We start from the raw sequence: 22116 nt of genomic DNA, 5'->3' as shown, positions 1-22116 counted from the left end.
ACAGTTAAATTATCCTACAAGCTCTAGTTTGCTATGATGACCAGAAGGAAATAATTATATGGATAAAACGAATCATGGCCATCGGGGGGGTAGTGGACCAAACGGACAACCAGGCAGCCTATCTATCAGCATTAGAAAAACGCCTGTTATAAACATTGGGCTTCTAGCATTATTGACCTAATCAATTGGTCAGAAGGAATATCAGAGCCACCTCTGAACTGCTCCTGAACAATTTTCGAGGGGAATATCTCCATCCAATACCAAAGAAAGGGGTTAAGATGTCTATGCCACACACAAATTTGTGAGAGGGTTTTTAAAATGATTACAGCAGCTTCTTCACAGTATTTCTTTACAAGAAAAGAGAGATGGAACAATTCGGGCTTAGGAGGCCATCAGGAGACAGCTATCAAAGAATGAATGGAAGCAAGACCTCTCCAACCTTCTAAAATTAAATAAATTATAAGAAGGATATACTGAAAAAAAAAGTTGAGACTCTTTAATTGATTCAAATGCAATTTAAATATTTTCATCATTTAATGAAACAATTTGTTTTTTTTTGTATAAATTAATCTAGATTTTGATATTTCTTTTCTCTTATTATATACTTAGAATCAAAATAAACTAACTTGTAAAATAAAACGTCAACAAATATGCATCATAAAGTTAATAAATAATTTTAAATTCTTGACATCAAGGGTAATACATATACGTTCTCTTAATAGGAATATCTATAAATTATATAAAGAAAGCCAGCACTGGAAATTTCGGAAAAAAACTCATTTTCTCTAATTTTCAAAGGGAAATTGATATAGTTTAAGATTATCTCATCCTTTTATAATTAGATTTTTGAAATCTACATGAAGAAATACAGTAAAAAACACTACCGATTTTTGATTCACAAAAAAATGACAAGTAACTTAATCTGCATTTCCAATAAAAATTAGCTTGTTGATCATTTAATAGTTACAGATTTTTTATATTTTAAATTTTATATGTCTTATTAAACAAAAGTTTCCCCATTCTAAACCTCTTAAATTTCTCACACTGGGCTATAAACACTTGTCAAAAATCCACCCTTTCTCACACTTCTATGTTACACATTGAATTACTCAAGCATTTTTCAAACTTAGAAAATGTAAGCTTGAATCCAAAGTGAGGATTTAAAGAAATAAATAAAAATAATATTGAAATTGAATAAAATATACTTTTTAAATTAAAAGTAACACCATTATGAGTAATTTGTTTATTACCTCCTCTTCACACCAAGTCGTATCAATACCGGGTGTTGCATGGAAACAAGGTTACTTTTCAAATATCATTTAATTAAGATATATTTCTATAAAAAATAGGTGGAGCTATTAATATTTTTTTTTCAAATTTCTCCACACACTCCTCGAAAACAATTACTTCTTAATGCAGTCACCCTTAGCGGTGATGATTGTCTTCAGGCAGTGTTTAAAGGTTGCACACTTGTTGTGGATAGCATCCTTGCTCATGCCTTCTCACTGCTCATTTACAGAGACCTTCAGGTCTGAGATGTTCCGATGATAGATGCTACATGCCGTTGACTCCACATCCGGCCCGAAAAGTGAAGTCAAGTGAGATCAATTCAGGGGAGTAAGGGGTCTTCAAACTATTCAAAAGTCCTTTGCATCGTTGGATATGCTCCATTTTCATACAATTTGTGAGTATAGACCTCTCCTTCTACACCTATGACTTGCCTCCCTCCTTATTGAGAGTCCTGAACACTGTACATTTTGAGATACCATGTCTCTTACTTGGATGATCTCCTTCATGTCTCTCACATCAACTTTTTCCTGTGCCCCACTGTTATTTTTGAATCTATGAGCTTCATCTTCATTCTTACTGCTGGCAAGACTGTGTTTCTGTATACCTTCAGCTAGTCATATATAGTTGAAAAGTTATTTTCACCAGAATAAGTGCAGAGATCTTTTTCTGAGCTCATTTCAGCCGAAAGAGTGATGTCCAATCCGAGAAAACAAACATAAACTTAGTAGTTTTTGATACGTTTTCGAGATGTCAAATTATTTCAAACTACCTTAAGGTATATAAATGAACAGTAGTATTCTAATTTACTTGTAACACCCGTTAAAGGGAGCTCAGTTTGAGAACACCCTCTATAGATTTTTAAATCATTCCATATAAGTACCTTTAATATTTAGCTTTCGCACCCTTCAAGAAAAAGCAACTATTTAATTAAATATTTATAATCTAAGTAATTAATCAATATATTTTCATTATATATTTTATATACGTACAGCATTGTCTAAAAGGTTAATGGAAAGACAACCATACTTTTATATTACTCATCGATTTAAAAAAAACAACTAACAAAAGCCTAATTTTAAAGAATACTTATAAAATAAGTTTAAAGCATTTCTTTTAAAAGTATAACCTTTTCATAAAAGCCAAGAAATTAAAAATTAAATATAAGAAAAAGGAATATGAATACAGAGAGCATTAAAAAATGGATAATTAAGCCCTTAACCCTCTTAGGACCAAAACATTTTCTGGCAACTTTAAAATTTTTTTAAATATGTTTTTAACATTAATATGCGTCATTTATTATTATAACTGAGATAATTTATAAATATATAAGTTCATTGACTTTTATTGAAATACAACATATTATATGAACTAATTTTTGAATAGGTGATAATTTTTTTCTTTCTCCATTGGGTACTTACACGTCCAATCAGGTTAAAAAAGTTATATCCTAATACATATTATTACATTTTTTTCTTATCCACAGCGTAGCCAAAAGTGTAGTAAATGGAAAAATTAGTAGAGTAAGATGCGCCTGAGCTCTACCGTCATTCCTTGCAATATAAACAATGATGCAAGACGCAATCTAGGGCGATTTAAAAAAAATGATTGAGTGAGCGAAAACATATGGAACAGTGCACTATTATTCCAGTTGTAAAATTTCCGTTCAACAAGATATTTCTGCTAATATCCACACTTGTTTAAAATGGAACATACAGGGATAAATCCGGACAAAATTCAAGTATCTCTCTAAAATTGTAGACTAGATAGAGATGTAAGCATTAAAGCCACACTTATTTGTTTGTCATTTTTGTATTATTTCATTCAATGTGACTACCTCAGCGGTAGTCACTTTCTCGATCCTGGAGCGGAAGCTCTTGCAGGCATTCTTCACATATGCAGCCAAGACCCTCACCAGCTCCTTCTTCATGGTTGCCTTCAAGCTGTCCACGCTGTTGTTGTGCATTGAGCTGACCTCCCTCTCCAACTTTCCCTACAAGAAGTAATCCAACGGATTGTAATAGGGAGAGTTGGAGGACCAGGTATTGGGTAATAATAATGCTAAAAGTGGGTCCTGATGAGCTCTTAGCTGTTCTTGGACGTGTGGCAGGTGGATAGTTCTGTTGCTACACGTGACTCAGGAACGTTTGCCTGAACCCACGGAAGCACAGTAGATCTCAAGCACTCCACATACAAAGTAGAATTGACTTTTTGTCCCTTCTTGAAGAAGAATGGAGGCATGACCTTCTCTCTGTGCTGGTGATGACGCCAAAGACCATGATAGAGCTGGAGTTATTGAATTTGTACACATAAAGGAGATTGCCCTTGCACATGAAGAACCGTCTGTCATTTTGAGAGTTCCTTTTGTGTTCAGTAGTGAATATTTTATCATCTGAGAAAATTATGTTGTGACCTGCATTGGACGTCTTGAGCCTAGAGAGTAGAGTCTTGCAGTAGACCAGCCTGACCTTCTTCTGTTTTTTAATCAACAAATGCCGCATAGACAACTTATAAGAGGTCATGCCAAGCTCTCCCAATGCCTTTTGGATTGTACTGAGAGACACACCCTTCTTACTGGGCAGTATTGTCTGATCAAGGATGTGTCAGCGGTCACGGTCCACTTCAGGCTTGCCAGAAATCTATTAAATACTTTACGATCACTTCTGGCACTATGTGGGGGATCTTTCCTCCTTTTCTTCATTTTTGAACCTGGTGTAGATGTCGTAGACAGTGCTCCTGGCGTATCCTGTGAGCTTAATGATATCTAATGCTCCATGGCCTGCACGAGCAAGTTCCATGACAGTGGATCTTTTGGTTTGCTCCATCCCTCGAAGTATTTATTTTGTTAAAAATTGGAAGAATATTATACACAAGACTGTGATCTCTTAATTGAGACACTCTGATGTAAACTCAGTGCAAGAATACCAGTTTTGTCATCAATTGAATTTTGACCGGATTTATCTAGGCAACCCTGTATATATTTATGTTGTTCTAGTGGACCTTTTTTGGTTAGCAGATTGATCCTTTTTTCGAATCCTTATCAATGTCTTAAAGAAACAAATTCGAAAAATATTATTTATTTTTTTGTAAAATCTGTCTGTGGCAATATAAAATAAATATGGTAGCCCTGATTCCTGAGAGGCAGAATATTATATGTCTATATTAGAATCTCTGGAAAGAGGGAGGGAGGGGGTTGTCATCAATCTGGTGCAAGAGAAGAATCATGACAAAATTGAAGACCCATGTGTTTCGGATCAGTGAATGAAGAAAGAAAGGGCTGGCTTTAAAGCCTCAGTCGGATATAAAGTCAGATGAAGTGTTGAGTCGGTCCTTATTTATTCGGTCCAATCCAATCTTCATTGAAATGTCCATAGCTTAATAAGTTAAATAAGATTATTGCATATATCCTTCGAAAAATATTTTTTTTTGAATTATAATGCAACATAATTCGAACATATTACGTAATAATTTAAAAGTGAAAGACTCCTCCCTCAATAACGTCACGTGGGATTGATTTTATCTTTTTTAAGGGCCTAAAAGTAGGGCTTGCCTGCATAGAAAGAGTCCAAAGTGGACCGCGGTCCTCGATTCTAAATAAGGACCGACGCAACACTAGTCAGAAGGCTTAATATTATAATAGATTATTTCTTACATTGGAAAAATAGTAAAAGTAAATAGATAATTTATGTGAGGCTAAATCTTTAGATCAATCCTTTAATCTCTTCCCCATTGAAGTCATCATGATGATGGATTAACATCGATCAAAGTGTCCTTAAAACTTTTGAACTTTTGAACTCCCTTTCCGCTTTTTAATTACACCCAAATCTACATTGTCAACTTGACATGTTAAGGACTAATTATTTTCAATTAAAAACCAAGTGGTTATCTTTTTGAGTATTCTAATCCCAGTATAAGCTTACTGGAATTATCCCTCTTTTATATGACGAACTTTTTCCTTTTATGACGTCTGCCAAAAAAATAAATATATTAGTTGAAAACGAGTATATCGTGTAAAATCCGTAGAAGGGTTGAAGTGATAAAAAAAGTTGGATTAAAGAGATTTGATTTTCAACTTTTTTAGAATTTCGAACTGCAGTTACAGTGGAAAAGTTGTCATATTTTATAAATTACCTATGTAAATTTGTATTTTTGGACGAGGTAATCTTTAAGTCACATCAAAGTCGATCAAATAATGAAAAAATAAAAACTCTTTTTACTTAGTAAAAATAGAAACTAAACAGACATATTTAGTTATTTTGCAATAAATAGTTTTGATAGACATTTTGCTTAAAAAATAAAAAAGTGTTTCAATAGTTTTTTCCTTAACTTTTCTATGGACAAAAAAAGAAGAAGAAAAAAGTTAGGATAATTTGAGAATCTGCGTATACCGCTTATATTTTTCATACATTTTCAAAAGGGAAAACCAATTTATTTAATGTTATTTTCTAATTTTGCTCCATATGGTAACTTTAGAAAAAAAAATATTTATGTTTTTTATAGACTATAACAATATCTATCATTATTATGAAGAGTCCTGTATTTTAATCCTTATTTGTGAAATAAATAACTTTTGCCTCCTTTCAAGCTTTGACTAAGATGTGCTACCTAAAGATGAATTTGTAGAATGAAAGTTTATATGTGATTTTTCTACAATAACAAAACTTTTTTGAACTACCCATAATCGAAATTCTGGATAAAATGAAAAACAAACCACTCTAATATTTATTTAGTTCACTCTGTGTATGTTTATGGGTTAAATATAGTTTTTTTAATATACTTTTATTAAAATTGCAATTACTATTTCATACTTATCTAAAAAAATTAGTGAATTTATATTTGTTAAAAATCTATTTAAAATAATAGTTTAAAATTCCTTCATCAAAATAAGCCTTACAAACATAATTTCAATTTCAAAGCATTTACTTCCCAATATCACAAAAACGATGTATACATTAAATATTAACAGAAAGAAAATCAATAAACTAAAAAAAAAGACAATTTTCATAAACTAAAATGTCAACTTAAAAAGAGCAAAATCGATTATTTTGTATTTCATATCTGTCAAAATGTGATTTTAAATTATAAAACCTTTAAAAATGAGTAAAGTTATGTTTTAGTATACAATAAATAACTTATTAGTGTTTATTTACAAAAATTTCTCAATATTATACGAATAATTTGTCATTTGCTTAATAATTAGGAGCTATAAATGGTAAACTGATGTTGTGACAATATTTATACTTTCGGTTCGGTACACAAACATGTATTGATATTCCTTTACCTTGCGAACAAAAATTTAATTAAAGGCAATTAATGAACTAACTGGAGCGTCTGTAAATTGTAAATTGTCTGTAAAGAGATGGAGAACTAACACAGAAATTTAACGATTCTTTTGTTTGGGAGATGACGTCATCGATAAGTATATTTTATGTAACTCAATGACACTACAAGTTAGTGATATAAATCAAGTTTAAAAAGCAAAGCAAAAATCAACATTGTAACCTTGACAATTTGAAGAATGTATTAGAGGAGAGCCGATTACTTGTCATGACGTTTAATTAGATCAGCTAAAATTAGTATTTACGAAGGATAATATCTTGCTTGTTACCAAAACCTATTTAAAAAAAAAAAAAAAAAAAAAAATAGGGTCGTAGAGATCTCGACTTTTTCACATCTCTAAAATTATCAAAAAAAAAAAAATTATTATTTAATATACCCTTCTTAATTTTTCCTTTTTGTTGTTGAGTGAATGATCATAGCCCTTTATGCTAATCAGGAGCATTTTGGGCATGTTAAAAGAAAGAAACCAAAAATCAACATGGTAAGCCTTACAATTTGAGGAATCTTACATAACATGACGTTTAATTAGATCAGTTACAATCAACTATGACAAGGAAGGAGGTGGAAAAGGAAATGAACAAAGACATACACGCAATTTACATCTCTAACTAAAGTGATGTAAATCGTATATAGGTTTTCATTTTTTTAGACAAAACAACAAAATTAAAATCTCGTTTTAGAAAATAATTTATTGTAATTTTAGAATATACAGAGTAGGGACCCAAAACTTGCAGTATCATTTTATTACTATTGCATACCCTGTATTTTTAATTACACAATGAAAGGGCAGCATAAACCAAAATAAACAAGATTTGTTTTTATCCCATGAAGATGCTTGCAGATAATAGAGAAGAACCAAATCTACAGCATGGAACACCATGGATACGGCCTTCATTGTCAAGAGCTCCCAATCTGTTGCAGGTGAGTCGGGTCTAATACTGCTTATAAGGGAGGGCATATTGGATAAAATGCATATCTCAATATAGGTATTGAGTTATCTTTTCTTGATTTAATAAAAATTACGGCTTTTGTAATTTATTTATACTACTGCAAATTTTGGGTCCCCACTCTGTAGATGTTCAAATCCATTTAAAATCTCTGATACTTAAGTCTGTCCAAAAGCAAGACAAATGAACATTCCTTTGATTCTGAATAAAACGAAGGACATTACATTTGAAGAGAAGAACTGTCATTTTTGAGAAAAAATTGAATAATGAAGATTTATACTTTGATTCTGAATAAAACGAAGGACATTACATTTGAAGAGAAGAACTGTCCAATAGGGTGAAATGTACGGGTCACTGGATCAAAATCTGTTCCTTTGACAAAAATAAATTTGGCAAAGTTTTGAGAAAAATTGAATAATGTTTAGAGGTAGCTTATCAACTTCAATAGTTTTGAAAATTGTCAAATTAAAAAAAAAGTGAATTTTTATTGATTATCGTGAAAATGGGTCACGCTTCAGCTTTTTATGTTTTATAATTTGTTTAAGATAATTCAATTGACTCTAAGTAATATTTATGTTGTTTTGTGAAAAAAATATATATAATGTGAATTACAATGCAAAATATATGAAGATAAATCTTATATATATATATATATACATATATAACGTGTTGCGCGCAATTATCCTTTACATTATTTCTCTTCAAAACATGAAGATTTTTCTTTTAATATTTTCATTTTGTTGAATTATTAAAGCATTAGAGTAAAAATTAGTTCTTTTTGATTTAAAAAATACAATTGGTAAATTGTATGCCAAATTGAGCGATGTTTAGAGGTAGCTCAACGACTTAAAAAATTGAAAAATTATAAAAAAAGAGAAGATTTATACATAGTTATCATCAATATTTTTTTTTGTCTTTATGCAACTAGAATATTTCAATCAAAATAAAAAAATAAGAAATACCCTACTATCCAAAGGTACGAACAAAGTATCTGTTAACTTGATGAGATTACATTGGCTAGGAAAAACATTTCCCCAAAGAGGTCACTTTTGAGGTACATATATTACGGTATTACCTTACTTTATCATTTTTCAGAGTGATAATTGTAACATTGCCTACGCTTTGTACAATAACCTCGTTTAACCAATTTAAAGGGGGAATTAACAGAGGTTGCGTAGTTAATTATAGAGTAATTCATGTCACTTTCAGCACATCTAGCGTAGAAAAATATACTTTTAGCCAACTGAACTTGAAGAGAAAAATTGATTTGATCGTCGTTTTGCCACCTGGTTTTTAAGCTTTACAAATTAATTGATGACTAATTGTAATGAACAACTAGTGGTTGACCAAATACTAATTGAAATATGCTTCATATTCAATATATTTGATTTGTAGTCATTACTGATTTAGTAGTCTAATCAACTAATTTATATTTAGTTTAGGAACAGTTTTAACGCAACTTTGAATAGCTTATTTATTAAACATTCCATACTGAAAGTTACGGTGGGTTCAATGAAGTGCTTACGCACAATTTAGCACGCATATCTTCTCCCTTTTTATTATTACTATTCACCTTATGTACTCGTAATAACTTTAAAATAATAAAAAAAATTTTTTTTAGCGAACTGCAATAATATAAATTATATTTTCCTATATTCTATCAAAAAAGTAAAAAGTAGTTTCGGGAATTGTTAGATTATATTATAGAACTTTTTTTCATTATGATGCCAAGTTTGAGCGTGATCTATAGACAAGTTTGCTTGCAACAGCTGGATAAGTCAGTTTACCTCACTGGTACTCCACGATTTTTTGTGTTTTATGCCTCGAATAACAATAATAAATATGGGTATTAGCTGTTAAGTGTTACAAGACCTTTTTTTATTTTTATATAGTGTAATATAAAGATAATAGCATACTTGATAAATATCCGATCCACAAGAACGAGTGTAAGAGGAACGATCAGCAGAATGTATGGGAAATAGAAAACAAATTTGGATACGTATTTTTCTGTACAGTATCTTTTGACGTACCAATGTGTGATTCGTACCTGAAATGAAAATAAATTTTTTTATGAAAAGAAATTTAAGTGTTTGATGAACATTCGAAGAATAAGTTAATCATGGTATTACTTTATTATCAACAACTAGGAATTATATATTTTTGAAATTTTTTATAACGATGATGTAATTCATAGTTCCTAAATAATTATTATGTTTTTATTAGGGGTATACCTGTGCATGGGAATCGGTATCGAAATGGGAAAGAATCGGCGTTTTTTAAAGTCTCGTAATCCTCACAATGATGACAATTCAACCTATACCTGTGCTTACTTATTTATTTACATTATTAGCAACAAAAAATATCATATTTTTTGCTTCAACGCTTCAGTTCATAAGAGATACTGAGGATCAAAATATAACCTAATTTAGGTTTTCCCCGGATACAATTATTTTTCCTTTAATTTTTATTTTAACATATAATTAGTTTAATAATAATAACACATTAGGGTGCAGAAAATCCCCCTTGATTTTAAAAATGTTTTTATTTCGTTATGGCGGTATAGCAAAAGTGATTTACCTCATGAAAAAAATAATTTTGTAGAGATTTCATAAATTTTAGTTAACATTTACCGGCTCCACATCAATTGGAAAAACGGGAAATATTACCAAATTTATGTTAGAAACTAAATAACTGAGACAAAAGGATTTAAATCATTTCTTTCCCGTGTATACTTTCTTGCACAATAGTATTATTTGTTATAAAGGTTTATTTGTTTTTTGATGACCTAAGTATAAAAGACATTTCCATAGTTTCAGCATTTCTATGCTTTTCTCAGTTATAATTTCTCATGAGCGTCTGTCAATGCTTGTTTTGTAGGATACAACTCCAAAAAGCTAAATTTTGTTCACCTCAACGAACGCCACAGTCAGCCGCTCTTCATTAACATTCTTATTTGTCAAGTACCCATACGTTTTGAATACCAGTGAGGTGAAGCAATGGCTGGGGTGTTTTTACAGATCTCTCAATCTTTCCTATTTTATGTCGTGACATGTAACATTAGCATATGAAACAGCTACTTTTCTGTAGTCACCACCAGACTCCTAATGATTACCTCAGTGTATGCTGCCTACTCATCTGAGATAACTTTATTCTAGTAGCTAATTAAACAAACTTATGTTTTTATGAATGTCCTGTGGTAGGAAAGGCGCTGTGCCGGGACGAGCTTAACGATCATTGGTTCTCTTCTGTGATTATCCAGAAGTAACCAAATCTTCTTCCCCAATATTTTTATTTTTAATTAGTGGATTCACAGTCAATCTGCTGAACAGTTTTACTAATATTTCTATGTCCTTTGCAGCCTTCTCTTCGATTTTTTCAAAATATTTTAGATCTCGTAATTCTTTGCGATGGATCTAGAATGCCAGCGCCTGATCAAAACCACCATATGATGAAATTCTATCAGTTTTCATTGACTGAAGAAATTAAATATCTTTTTGGTTTTTCATAACATGTTCTGCATTTCGTGTTTAAAGAGGAATCTATAGATCCATTTGAACGTCTCCCAGTTTCAAAAGTAGTTTTGGAGATGAACGGTGATCATTTGGTAATTCTCGTATTTTCTAATTCTTCCAAACCAGTTCGATAATTTTCTCACAAGTTATTTTCTCTTAAATCATGGGAATATTTTCTTTTAGACAAAGTAGAATTATCTTATCAAGTAGAATCTTTGCATTGTCTTTTTGATTTATATTTGATGTTTTTCTTTGTGTTGATTTGTCACGTTGGTGGGACATCTAAGTCCTGATCACCTGCTCATGGGTCGGCATTCTGCAACTTTAAATTTCTTGTGTTATGCTTCCTCCAAGAAAAATTTATAGCACCAGATTTTACTTTCTTTTTTAATTGCTTTCGACATTTTGTTGTGCTAAGTCAAGAGAAAACGACAGAGTAATTTAGAGAAATGATGTAACCACTTGAACTTTTTTTTAGTAAAAATAAAATCAAATTAACCAGAGTTATGTACTTTTGTTATCTTATTTTTAATTTGAATCTCTTTGTTTAAAAATTGTCTATTGAAATAACAAAAGAAAAACATCTCACACTTTTTAGTCTTCCACATCACTTTTTTCTTTTGACTTTATTTAAAATAAAACTAATTAATAAAAATAGTGTGAGGCTTAAAGAATTACAATTTTTTAAAGTGTGGCTTTTAATACACATTAGCTTCTAATAAAACAAAGCAAGATTTATATCAGAAACCTCAATTTCTTCTGAACCCCCTTTCTCTTGGCTCTCGTAATCCATTAAAGCAATATGTCTAGTTTAGTAACCAACTATTTATTACTAACTCAAAGTAAAATAACATATTTTAAAGGAAGTGCAAATTAACAATAATAATATTTAACAAATAATTGTTGAAAAAAACCAAAATGAATGTTTAGCGTTGCTTGTCATATTGATATAACCATATATGATAATAATCTCATTTCAAAATGCTTAATGTGGACCCATTTACAAATTTATTCTCATTTAAAAATATTTTATACGGTGTACTTTTATTATAAATAACACATTTTTATCATACCGCCAAGGCAATTTTGTTTCCCTTGGGAGGTCTGATGCACCCTATTAGACACGTATAACAAAATTCAGGTCCATTTATTGAAAATGAAAGTTTATTTAGTAGTGGGGGAAATATATGTATATGAACCAGGAATAAACTGACTACTGAACGCGGAAAGGAACTAACTATTTAAAATAATTTGAATTTCAAATGATTTACAATGATGATTGTTATATATTTATGCATTTTCTTGTCCTAATTAATCAAAAGCTACACATTAAAAAAAGTAAAACATTTTTTAATTTGTTTATGCAATTCCTTTATAGATAATAGTAATTAAGAATCTGTATTGGAATGAAAATTGTCCATAAAGAAGGGATCAGAATCGGTTAAAATTTCAGTATCGATACATCTCTACTTTTTCAAATTCGACATTGTCTCAAAATGTTTCCTCATAATATTATGTTTTTATATCATAGAATTTAAAAGTAAACCTCGTGTGATATAACAATTTGACCTTAATTGATTGGCTCTTCTGAACGTAATATGTATATATGAATAGATAATCTAATATCTGCAGGGGCGTCCGCAGGTGGTGGACTGGAAGGTTGTAGCTCCACCAAATTGAGAAACTTTTGCTTTTTAATATGAACTTTTTTTGGCATTCAAAAAATTACGCAGTAGAGCATAAAATTTAAAATATGAAATTATTTTCATAAAATTTTAATATTTGAAATTTCTTTTGTTAATAGCAAAGGATTTTTAAATTATTTTACGGAAGAATTAAATTTATTGTCAATATTTAAAAAAAGTTATTTCCTAAAATTTTGATTTAAAAAAAATCCAAAAACCAAGACCTCCCCTAAATATAACCCTGTAGACACCCCTGATCTTCTTTTAAATTAAGATTTGATGCTTTATTATGTCATGTGTTTGCCCTAGCTATTTTAATTCCAGTGACGTCATACACTCACTTATGATGTCAATATAATGATGAATAAAGGAAATTAATATTGTGAGTTATAAGTAGATTTGCAGAAAAAAGACCTTAAACAATAGTTATTTTTTGAAGTTGTAAATTAAGAGTTTTTAAATTCTCTAAAGCTGTTTTCATACTCTTTTTAGGCTCAAGGAAGGTTATACTTTCAACAATTCTAGTTTTAAGTAAGAAAACATATGTAAAGTATCATGTCAATCAAATTTGAATTGATTTAAAAGTCGTTCTCCGCTTTTAATCCAATGTATGGTCAATTCCAGTATATGGAAATATATAAAGGAAATTTCTGGATATTTATAGCATAATATACAGAAACTTAAGAACTATTTTTGTATGGAAACTATGTACTGTTTTTATGATCATTTCTGGTAATTTATGGGCATCCTAAAAAGAAATTTAGTATTTTTCATAATAAAGTTTTTACTCTTTTTTCCCACTAGATACATAGTTATGCTTCTGAGCATAAAATAAGCATTATAAAGGTTTTTTCTTGTTAAAGCATACACATTAACAAGCAAAAAACAACAACATTTATAACATTGTACATTTATTTAAATTATTCCATAAATAAATTTACACAAAAATCTCAGAATGTGTATTTTACATATTTAAAGTGAAACACTTTTGCATGAAAAATTTTATTCATGAAAATAGAAAAAAATAATAGAAAAATATTCAATGTATTATTAAAAAAATTATTTAAAAAAATATGTGTTTCCATGGATTTTTGTTCAAATTTGTACTGTTTAAGTTATCCTATTTTGAAATATTAAAATTATCTACTCATTGTGAATGGATTGCTTTATTGTTTCGACCTTGGTATATCCGAATTCGATCATCTCTTGAGATGGAGCATCCAGTTAGAAGTATCTTCCTTCGATTGCCTCGATCTTCCTTTTAAGAAACATGACGAAATGAAATTGATATTGAAATCGGACAAAAATATGATGAAATTGTTGACTATTTGCTGGTACACCCCCATACAAAAGGAATCAAGACAAAAATCTTTGGAGATGCAAAATTTTGAAATAGAGCTTTCTCTTAAATTATACATTGAATATTTTTTTTATAATAAAATCTATGTTATTCTTCATCACTATGTATCATGAATAAGTAATATGAATTTAAAGAAGAGTCTTGTTTTTTATCAATTTTCAGCCTAAAAGGGAAATATATCAAGTTCAGAACTAGAAACAGAATCAATAAAAACCCTTTAACATAAGTTTTATTAATCCTACTTTTAATTTGGGGATTGTTGTAAGGGTAAAAAATGAATCTTAACGATAATGGTCCCGAATTACTATAACCCCAGATAATTCAGAATTCAAATGACTGAGATAAAAACTTACATCAGTTTTGGATTTTGCGCTCATGGATAATAGTAGATAAATTCGATTAATGTCTTCAATTCACTTCTACAAATTTCTCCCCCTCCCTAATTGTTCCCTTGCCTAATCAGTGAAACTCTAAACGACCAATTAATGTACCCTTAAAAAAGAAACTGTAATTTTTTCCCCCATAATATATCCTGGAAGTTGAAAAGAAAAATTCATGACAAAATCAGCATCTTAGTGACCAATAATGTATTTTTGTAGCTATAGTGCATACTTATACTTAATTGATGCAACTCCATCTGATCAATTAAAGTAACAAGGGGAAAAAAAGAAGGGGTTTTTGTCAATTGGCGATTACTAAAAAAAACTTAAATTATACATTCATAAATTAAGCGTTATTTTAAACCTATTTAATATACATATATTAGATAGAAAATTAAAAAAATTAAAAATATCTCAAGTAGGAGTACGAACTAATATCTATGAGTTCAAGGTTCAGAGCTTTTTCTTGTGACGTCACAATTGATGGTGTCAGTCATTTTGAGGGACTAATCAATCAAATTTTATAAGAATAAATATATTTTTTCAATAATATTAAGTAAAATAGACAACTATTAGCTGTTAAATGGACCAACAAATAAAATAACTCTCACTTTATTGTCCATCAGGAAAGTATTGCTCTAATACCCAGTATTTTTTTATATCAGAACCTAATATCTATTAAGAATATGTTATTTTACGTTATATAATCTTATTTCCATATTGTATACAATAAATTAAAAATTACAACGGAAGTAAAGGAGTATTTTTTTTAATTATCATACTTTTCCCGTCTGTAATCAATCAGTTATTAATTTACAGAAGGTTTTGCTTTGATTTGTTCCAAATTCCAACTGTCTAACAGTGGCATCAAGTAGTATTCAATGCAGGTCTTAAGTTTTATTTATTCTGAAAGTAATTTTGGTGAAGTTTTATTAAGATTTATTGGAAATCTATCCACTATAAAGTATCAATTAAGAGTTCCCAAGATGGCGTCACCTTCAATTACGATGCAATTTATGACATCAGTGAAAACGTTCTATAGACTGGGTTCACTAACATCAGAGATTTCATCATTAACTGAAAACACCTTCCTGTTTATGAGATATTTTTTTGGAAATAAAATGTACAAACTTCCACTAAAAAAAAACTTGAAAAAACTTTATCAAATAATTATAAAAATGGAAAAAGGCTTAATAACTTTATTAAATAAAACATGAAGTGAACAAAACAGTCATGTTTGAATTAAGTCAAATAGGTATAGGTACTGAAAACAGCCATTATATGGCTAGGTTGTAATAATTAATTTTGTTTGTGAATATGGACCAGAAATATTGGATAAGTAGATAAATAAATCTATCCTTGCTAATGTAATAGTAAAGGTATTGCCTACATTATGTAAATAAGAATGTATAATGACGTAATAACTTATTAGTAGGTCTGTTCGGCATTGCCCGGGACATTAAGAATTGAAAATTAATTTTGAAATCTTCTGCTTGATATAAAACAAAAAATAAAAACCATAAAATCATAAGAATATTCTCGCTGTAAGTTGGTTTGTATCTTTGTATACTTTTTTAATTAGAAAATTATGTTCCTTAGAGAAGAAAAAAATATTCAAATTGAACTTTCGTTTTCTCAACTTTCTGTTTTTATCTCTCATCTTTTTTTTTCTTTCTAAAATTGATAATCTCCTTAACAAAAAATATCCAGCGATACATACCAACATGCAGCGAGAATAATTCTTAGAATTTGACGATCTTTATTAATTTTTGTATTTGAAGTAGTTGTTTGTTAGTAAGAAATTACTATTTTAGACAAATGAAACTTTAAAATTGTTACCAGAAACATCTCTTGAGCCTTCAGAACCTAAATGAATTTTTTTTGCAAAATCATTGTATTGGTTTGGCTGGGAATCTCACCCACACCCAGACATTTGCATTTAATATTTAAATTAGGGTCAAATATATGATTTAGCTAGACATTGGGTAAATCCAAGGTTCATAGTAATACAAGGTTATACCATAATGCGGTTACGACTGATGTTTGACTTCCACCAAACTTTTAATATTGGCATCATAATAGATGAGTGGTTGCGTTTTTTGTCAAAATCTGTTTTTCTTGCCCAACAGTCGGTGCGATATATCCAATTGAAAATTTTAGCAATAGTGACGGCATAGATCATGAGTGGTTGCGTGTTTTGTCAAAATCTGCCTGCCTTGACAGAAGTCGGTACGATACATCAAATTGAAAATTATAGCAATAGTGACGTCATATACTATGAGTGGTTGCGTGTTTTGTCAAAATCGGCCTGTCTTGCCAGCAGTCGTTATAATACATCAGATTGAAAATTCTAGCAAGCCCGATTACATGATGGTCTAACATTGTATTTCTATTAAACTTGAGGTAAACCATAATTGTTTCAGTCTCTTTATTTGTTGGTCCCTTTTGGACAATCAAACACACTACTTAGAGCCCACACATTTTATTTAGTATTAATAGAAACAAGGTTTTTATTCTCATAAAATTTGATTATTTATACAACCAAGTGGTTGATAAAATTTGTCCACCCGTTCTGTAAAATAAAGCCGTGGTAATCCTGACAATTGGAGCAATGATTCAAGGGAGAGTAACTCAATTGTCATGACATTTTATTATGTCCACTGCAAGCAGTCGCCAGAGGAATAAAATAAACACAAATCCACTCTGCATATAGAAAGGAAATATAAGCAGAAACTACTCCAATGTTGATCTTTAATTAAACTCTAAGTAAATACAGAACTACCATTCATAACTCCCGTGCACCCCCTCATTGTTATTCTCCATCTTCCATGGGCATACACACTATTTATTACTTTGTCCTTAGATGTCCCCTTCTCAAGAATTAAAGAATAATCATAGCAGCTTTAGAAAAAAAAAAATTATGTTTAGTTTGCAACTACAAAAAGTCGCTCCTGCTTACGAAGACATATTTTATACGTCTCTAAAGGTGACCTACATCAACAATACTCACGTCAAAAAACTGATTGAGTTTATGACTTGTTTATTTGACTCAAGAGGACTCGACTCACTTTAACCGTATCCTTTCATTCGGGTACCCATATCTATTTATAAAATAATTATTGAGTTTTATAAGAACCTTCTTGTTCAATGCTCATTAAACAACTTCATCTAAAAAGACATTTTAATGATTTTTACAAATGTTATCACGATGTCAATATTTTTATACTTATTTTGGTACATAAAAAAGTATTGTTATTTCCGTACTTTTCGATACTTTTTGAATAAATATAGAGGAAAAACTCGTTAAGAGAAATTCACATACATTTATAAGGGCACCCACAAGAATTGTGTTAGGTTGGGAGTTTGTTAATAAATTTGACGACATTTTTATATAAAACAATTTTCAATTTTGCTTATTTTATTGTAAATTTTTTTTTCTTGGAATGAGGAGGAGGTTAATTAATTTTAGAGGTTATGTCATCGGCAGATACATTGTTTTATAACGTTGTTTCGTACCGTTTCTAGTGGTCATTTAATTATAGTACCGTTTTAAACGTGTCAGTACCCCGCTACCTATACTAAAACTAAAACACCACCGAGTGGTCCATTAAAATCTGAACATTTTGAACTTTAAACTTCAACAATATATAATTGATTAATTAGCATTATATTTTCAAGAAAAGTAGGCTAACTAAACAGTGGATTTTTTATTGATAAGCTGTTATTATTATTAATTAATTCCTGAAAAGTGAATATCCTTTTCTTATACATACAATTTTATACAAAACCAGGTTAAACATTTGCGTGTGCTCATAAAACACAACAAATAACGTTGAGGATTTGTTGCCGAGTTATAATAGTGAGACCTTGTTGGAATCAGAGTATAATTGGAGATCAGATCGACATCGGAGTAATCTTTCCCTATTTAATTGTTTGTTTGTTTGTTTCCTTCTCGTCACGGCTGCTTGTAGCTGATCTAATAAGACGCCCTGACAGAAAGCTACTATCCTCCTAAATTTTTTAAATATAAGGGTTATCATGTAAATTTTGGGGTTTTTTTTAAATGCCAAAAGTGTGAATGATTTCCACCAAACAGTACAATTTAAATTCTAATCATTGGGGAACAAATTATATTTTTTATTTCATACAATGATTTACATTTCATTTTTATTAATAACACAAGTGAACAAAACAAAGTTTTATATCTAAATATAGTACCACTTAGTGCAGTAATCAGTGGTTAGTTTTTCTTACTAATGGGCTTATATTTTAAGTAATATCATGCTAGGAATATTCTAAATTTTATTATTAATACAATCTATATATTAAATGCAAATGTCTATATGTGGCTGTGTCTGGGGGTCCGGAATTACAGCCAAAGCAATGAATGGATTTCGTTGAATTTTTTATCTAGATTCTTAAGGTTCAAAAGATGGTGCTGGTAACTACTATTTTGGTCTTCAAGGCCTTGGCGGGCTTAAAATAGCTTTTTTATAATAATGATTTTTTTGATCAATAAACGAATACTACAAATAAAACCTAAAATAAAGACCATAACATTCTAAGAATATTTTTGCCATGATTTGGTTTGTATCTTTGTACACTTTTAAAAAAATGAGATTACAAGGTTTAGAGAAGAAAAAAAAAAGAAAGGATAAAATAAGACAAAGTAAACGAAACTAAGGAAAGGGCAGTTAAGGGAAAAAAGAACAATTCAATTTAAAAACAGGCAAGACTATGTCCTTAACACCGACCTATAATATTGAGTTTTTTTTGTGACGTAGTCTCCCTTATTCTCTTTTCACTAGGGGGGAGACGGCTTGTTCAAACTGGCTAAGTGTCTGGAGGAACATGTAGCAGCTTCTAATTTTAAGCCAATCAGAATTGAAAACAACTGAATCTTACCTTCCTTGCCTTGAGTGTCCACTCTTTACCTAAAGTCCTTTAGGACAAAGTATTTTTGATAAAAATATGAAATTTGAGCAAACTAAAGAAGGAAGAAGAGGTTAAAATAAAAAGTAAACAAAAAATATGTGCATTAATTACCCTCAGGATTCACCTAACCTTGATCAACAAATATATAAAGTAAATATCTTTTGTGGATGGGTAAGGTTATGTATTTTTGTTTTATTATAACTTTTTAGTGTATAACTATGATTCAAATACTATATACTATGGTTTTAATTTATAGTTTATGTGTTTGGTTTATTCTAAAGAAAAATAAATAGCACTCTCCGAATCGTTGACATCTATTAAATTACATTAGATTAATCTTAGTTAAAAGTCGTGATATAACAATGAACTACGTATGTAAGATATGAAAATAGCGCATATACAAAATATGTGACGAATTAGAATTAGAGATAAGAAAAAACATTCTTGATTGATATACATGACGCTTCTTTCTCATATAGTCTCTTTAGAGCGAACGAAAGTTCAACTTGAATGTTTTTTCTTGTCTAAACCTTACAATCTTCTTTTTAAAAAAAAAAATTTACAGGGATACATTACAACATTCAGTGAGAATAATTATTTATTTTGTCTTTTATATAAAGTAATTATAGTTTCGACATCATTGAGTCCAAAAACTCCAACAAAGAATCATGCACTATGTATATGAAACTTAAACAGCTTCATAAATAACAAAACTTTCTGGATTTGATGCATATATTTTACTATTTTTAGTAATCTCTCACTGAACAATAATTTTTTTTTTTTGTTAAACAGGCTCCTTAATAACATTTTATATTTAATGTATAAGAATTTTTATTAAACTTTTTGTCTAAAGGCTGCGTAAAATATTTAATTTAGTTTTTTAAGTATTTTATTTTTTCAATAATTTAATTAAATACAAGCCGCAATGCATTAGGAGTAACATACAAAAAAAATCAAGAGGAGTGCATTAGACTAAAAAAAAGTTGTTAAATGAATATCTCTATCTTTTAATTATAGTCAATTTAAGAAATAAATTGTTTCAAGTGTTATATTTTAGATAAAACATTAAATCGTTTATATTAGTAAGCATGTTGCTATTGGATCTTTCTTTATATCTACTTTTTAATTTATCATTTCATGTCCATTTTGGAAAATTATTTTATAGGGGTAATTTTTTGGCGATATTTATTTTATTTTATTAAAATAATGCTCTGCCCATGTTATGTTTATGTCTTTGCCAACTAATTTAATTGGTGTAATTTAATGGGAACACCAAATTTTTTATTTATTTAATGATATTTCTCCAACTTGTCTCTATATATAAGACTTTAATAGAACATGTCTAAAAAAAGGAGCCATTTCATTCTCTTTCTCAATATAATTTACGAATTTCTGGAAAAATCCAGGTTTAATTATTTAATTTCTTAATTTGTGCTCAATTTTTACACTTTGAAGTAATTACTTCTCATGATTTTTAAGGTGTTATGATACAAAAATAGCCTGATAATATATTTAATATGTTAGATGTTATTGAAAGCTACTAAATTTTCCTAATGAGAAAATTGAAAAAAGAAAAAAAAAGATTGAGGAAGTGATAATTTGAGAAAATTGAGCAAAGATTTATTATATGACAAATAGGCTGTTATTGTAGATTTTGAGAACAGTTTAACAGTTTCTAAAAAAAGAGAATTTCAGCCGTTCATTTATTCATTTTTTTATTACAATATAACAACTACATGATCAATTATTGACCAAATTTTTTGGCTACAAAATAACTTTTTATCGTCGCAAGTTTGGATTTACCTTTGGTCCTGGGGTAAAAGATGTCCTTGAAAGCAATAATTCAGGATCGTTTATATGAACGTCTAAATGTACGCCGTTTAAATATTTCTTCCTCTCCTTCTTTCAAAATTGAACGAAGGGCATAAAAAGAGCTCATTTTCTACTCAATGTCCAATCCCGTTATCAATCAAAGTTAATAATTTTGGCATATATCGGATTTGTTTCAGGAAAAATTTGCTGGGGAGGCTCCAAATTTTTTATTTTGCTCATTTTAATTTATTTAAATATCGGATTGTAGTTTCTTAAGCGATCCCAGGGAATTTTTAATCAAACTTTTTTTTTAAGTATTAAAAATTAAAAACGGAACGATGTAGCTTAATGGAAAACGTACTCGGGAGAATTTTTTTTTCTTTAACTCAATGTGCGTAAGTTCCTAGATAAATATAGATACTTTATGTAAATGGCTTTCAAAGAAGATTCCTAGTTCAGATGAAGTAATTGTAAAACTATAATGTTTAATTATACTTAATCAGTGCAACTCCATCTGACCAATTCAGATGTTAACTGCAATAGGAAACTTATTTTGGAAATATGTGATTGATTTACGTTTTTTTTAAAAGCAAAGTTATTGTTGACAAGAAATACACTGATTCTTTCAAACGATATCTGTTTTAGAGAATAAGGTATTGTTGACAATTGCTACAGACCAGGCTCTTATATTTAGGGACGTAAATTCTAACCGTTTTATAGCTTGATTGTTTTGTTGTTGTTGTTGGTAAGCTGAATAGTGTTTTTTTCTTCTTCTTAAGCTGTTATCATGATCACGAGTGTGTGCTCATGAATGATGGAGAGTAACGCGTAAGATTTATAAGTGTAAGACCATATTAG

The 22116-nt window shown here is 29.7% G+C and overlaps 1 protein-coding gene across 4 annotated transcripts in view; it reads right to left on the bottom strand.

Moving 5' to 3' along the window:
• LOC121128531 (uncharacterized) overlaps positions 1-22116 on the bottom strand; it is a 345068-nt gene that overhangs the window by 27393 nt on the left and 295559 nt on the right. For all 4 annotated transcript variants that reach the window (XM_071892521.1, XM_071892522.1, XM_071892523.1 and 1 more), the window contains one exon: positions 9491-9621. In XM_071892521.1, the coding sequence (XP_071748622.1) occupies positions 9491-9621 (131 nt within the window). The remainder of the gene's footprint in view (positions 1-9490; positions 9622-22116) is intronic.

Source organism: Lepeophtheirus salmonis, chromosome 13 (assembly GCF_016086655.4).
Source record: "Lepeophtheirus salmonis chromosome 13, UVic_Lsal_1.4, whole genome shotgun sequence".
In the NCBI taxonomy this organism is placed as follows: Eukaryota; Metazoa; Arthropoda; class Copepoda; order Siphonostomatoida; family Caligidae; genus Lepeophtheirus; species Lepeophtheirus salmonis.
The sequence above is the reverse complement of the archived record's forward strand: the minus strand, read 5'-3'. Positions and strand labels throughout refer to the sequence as shown.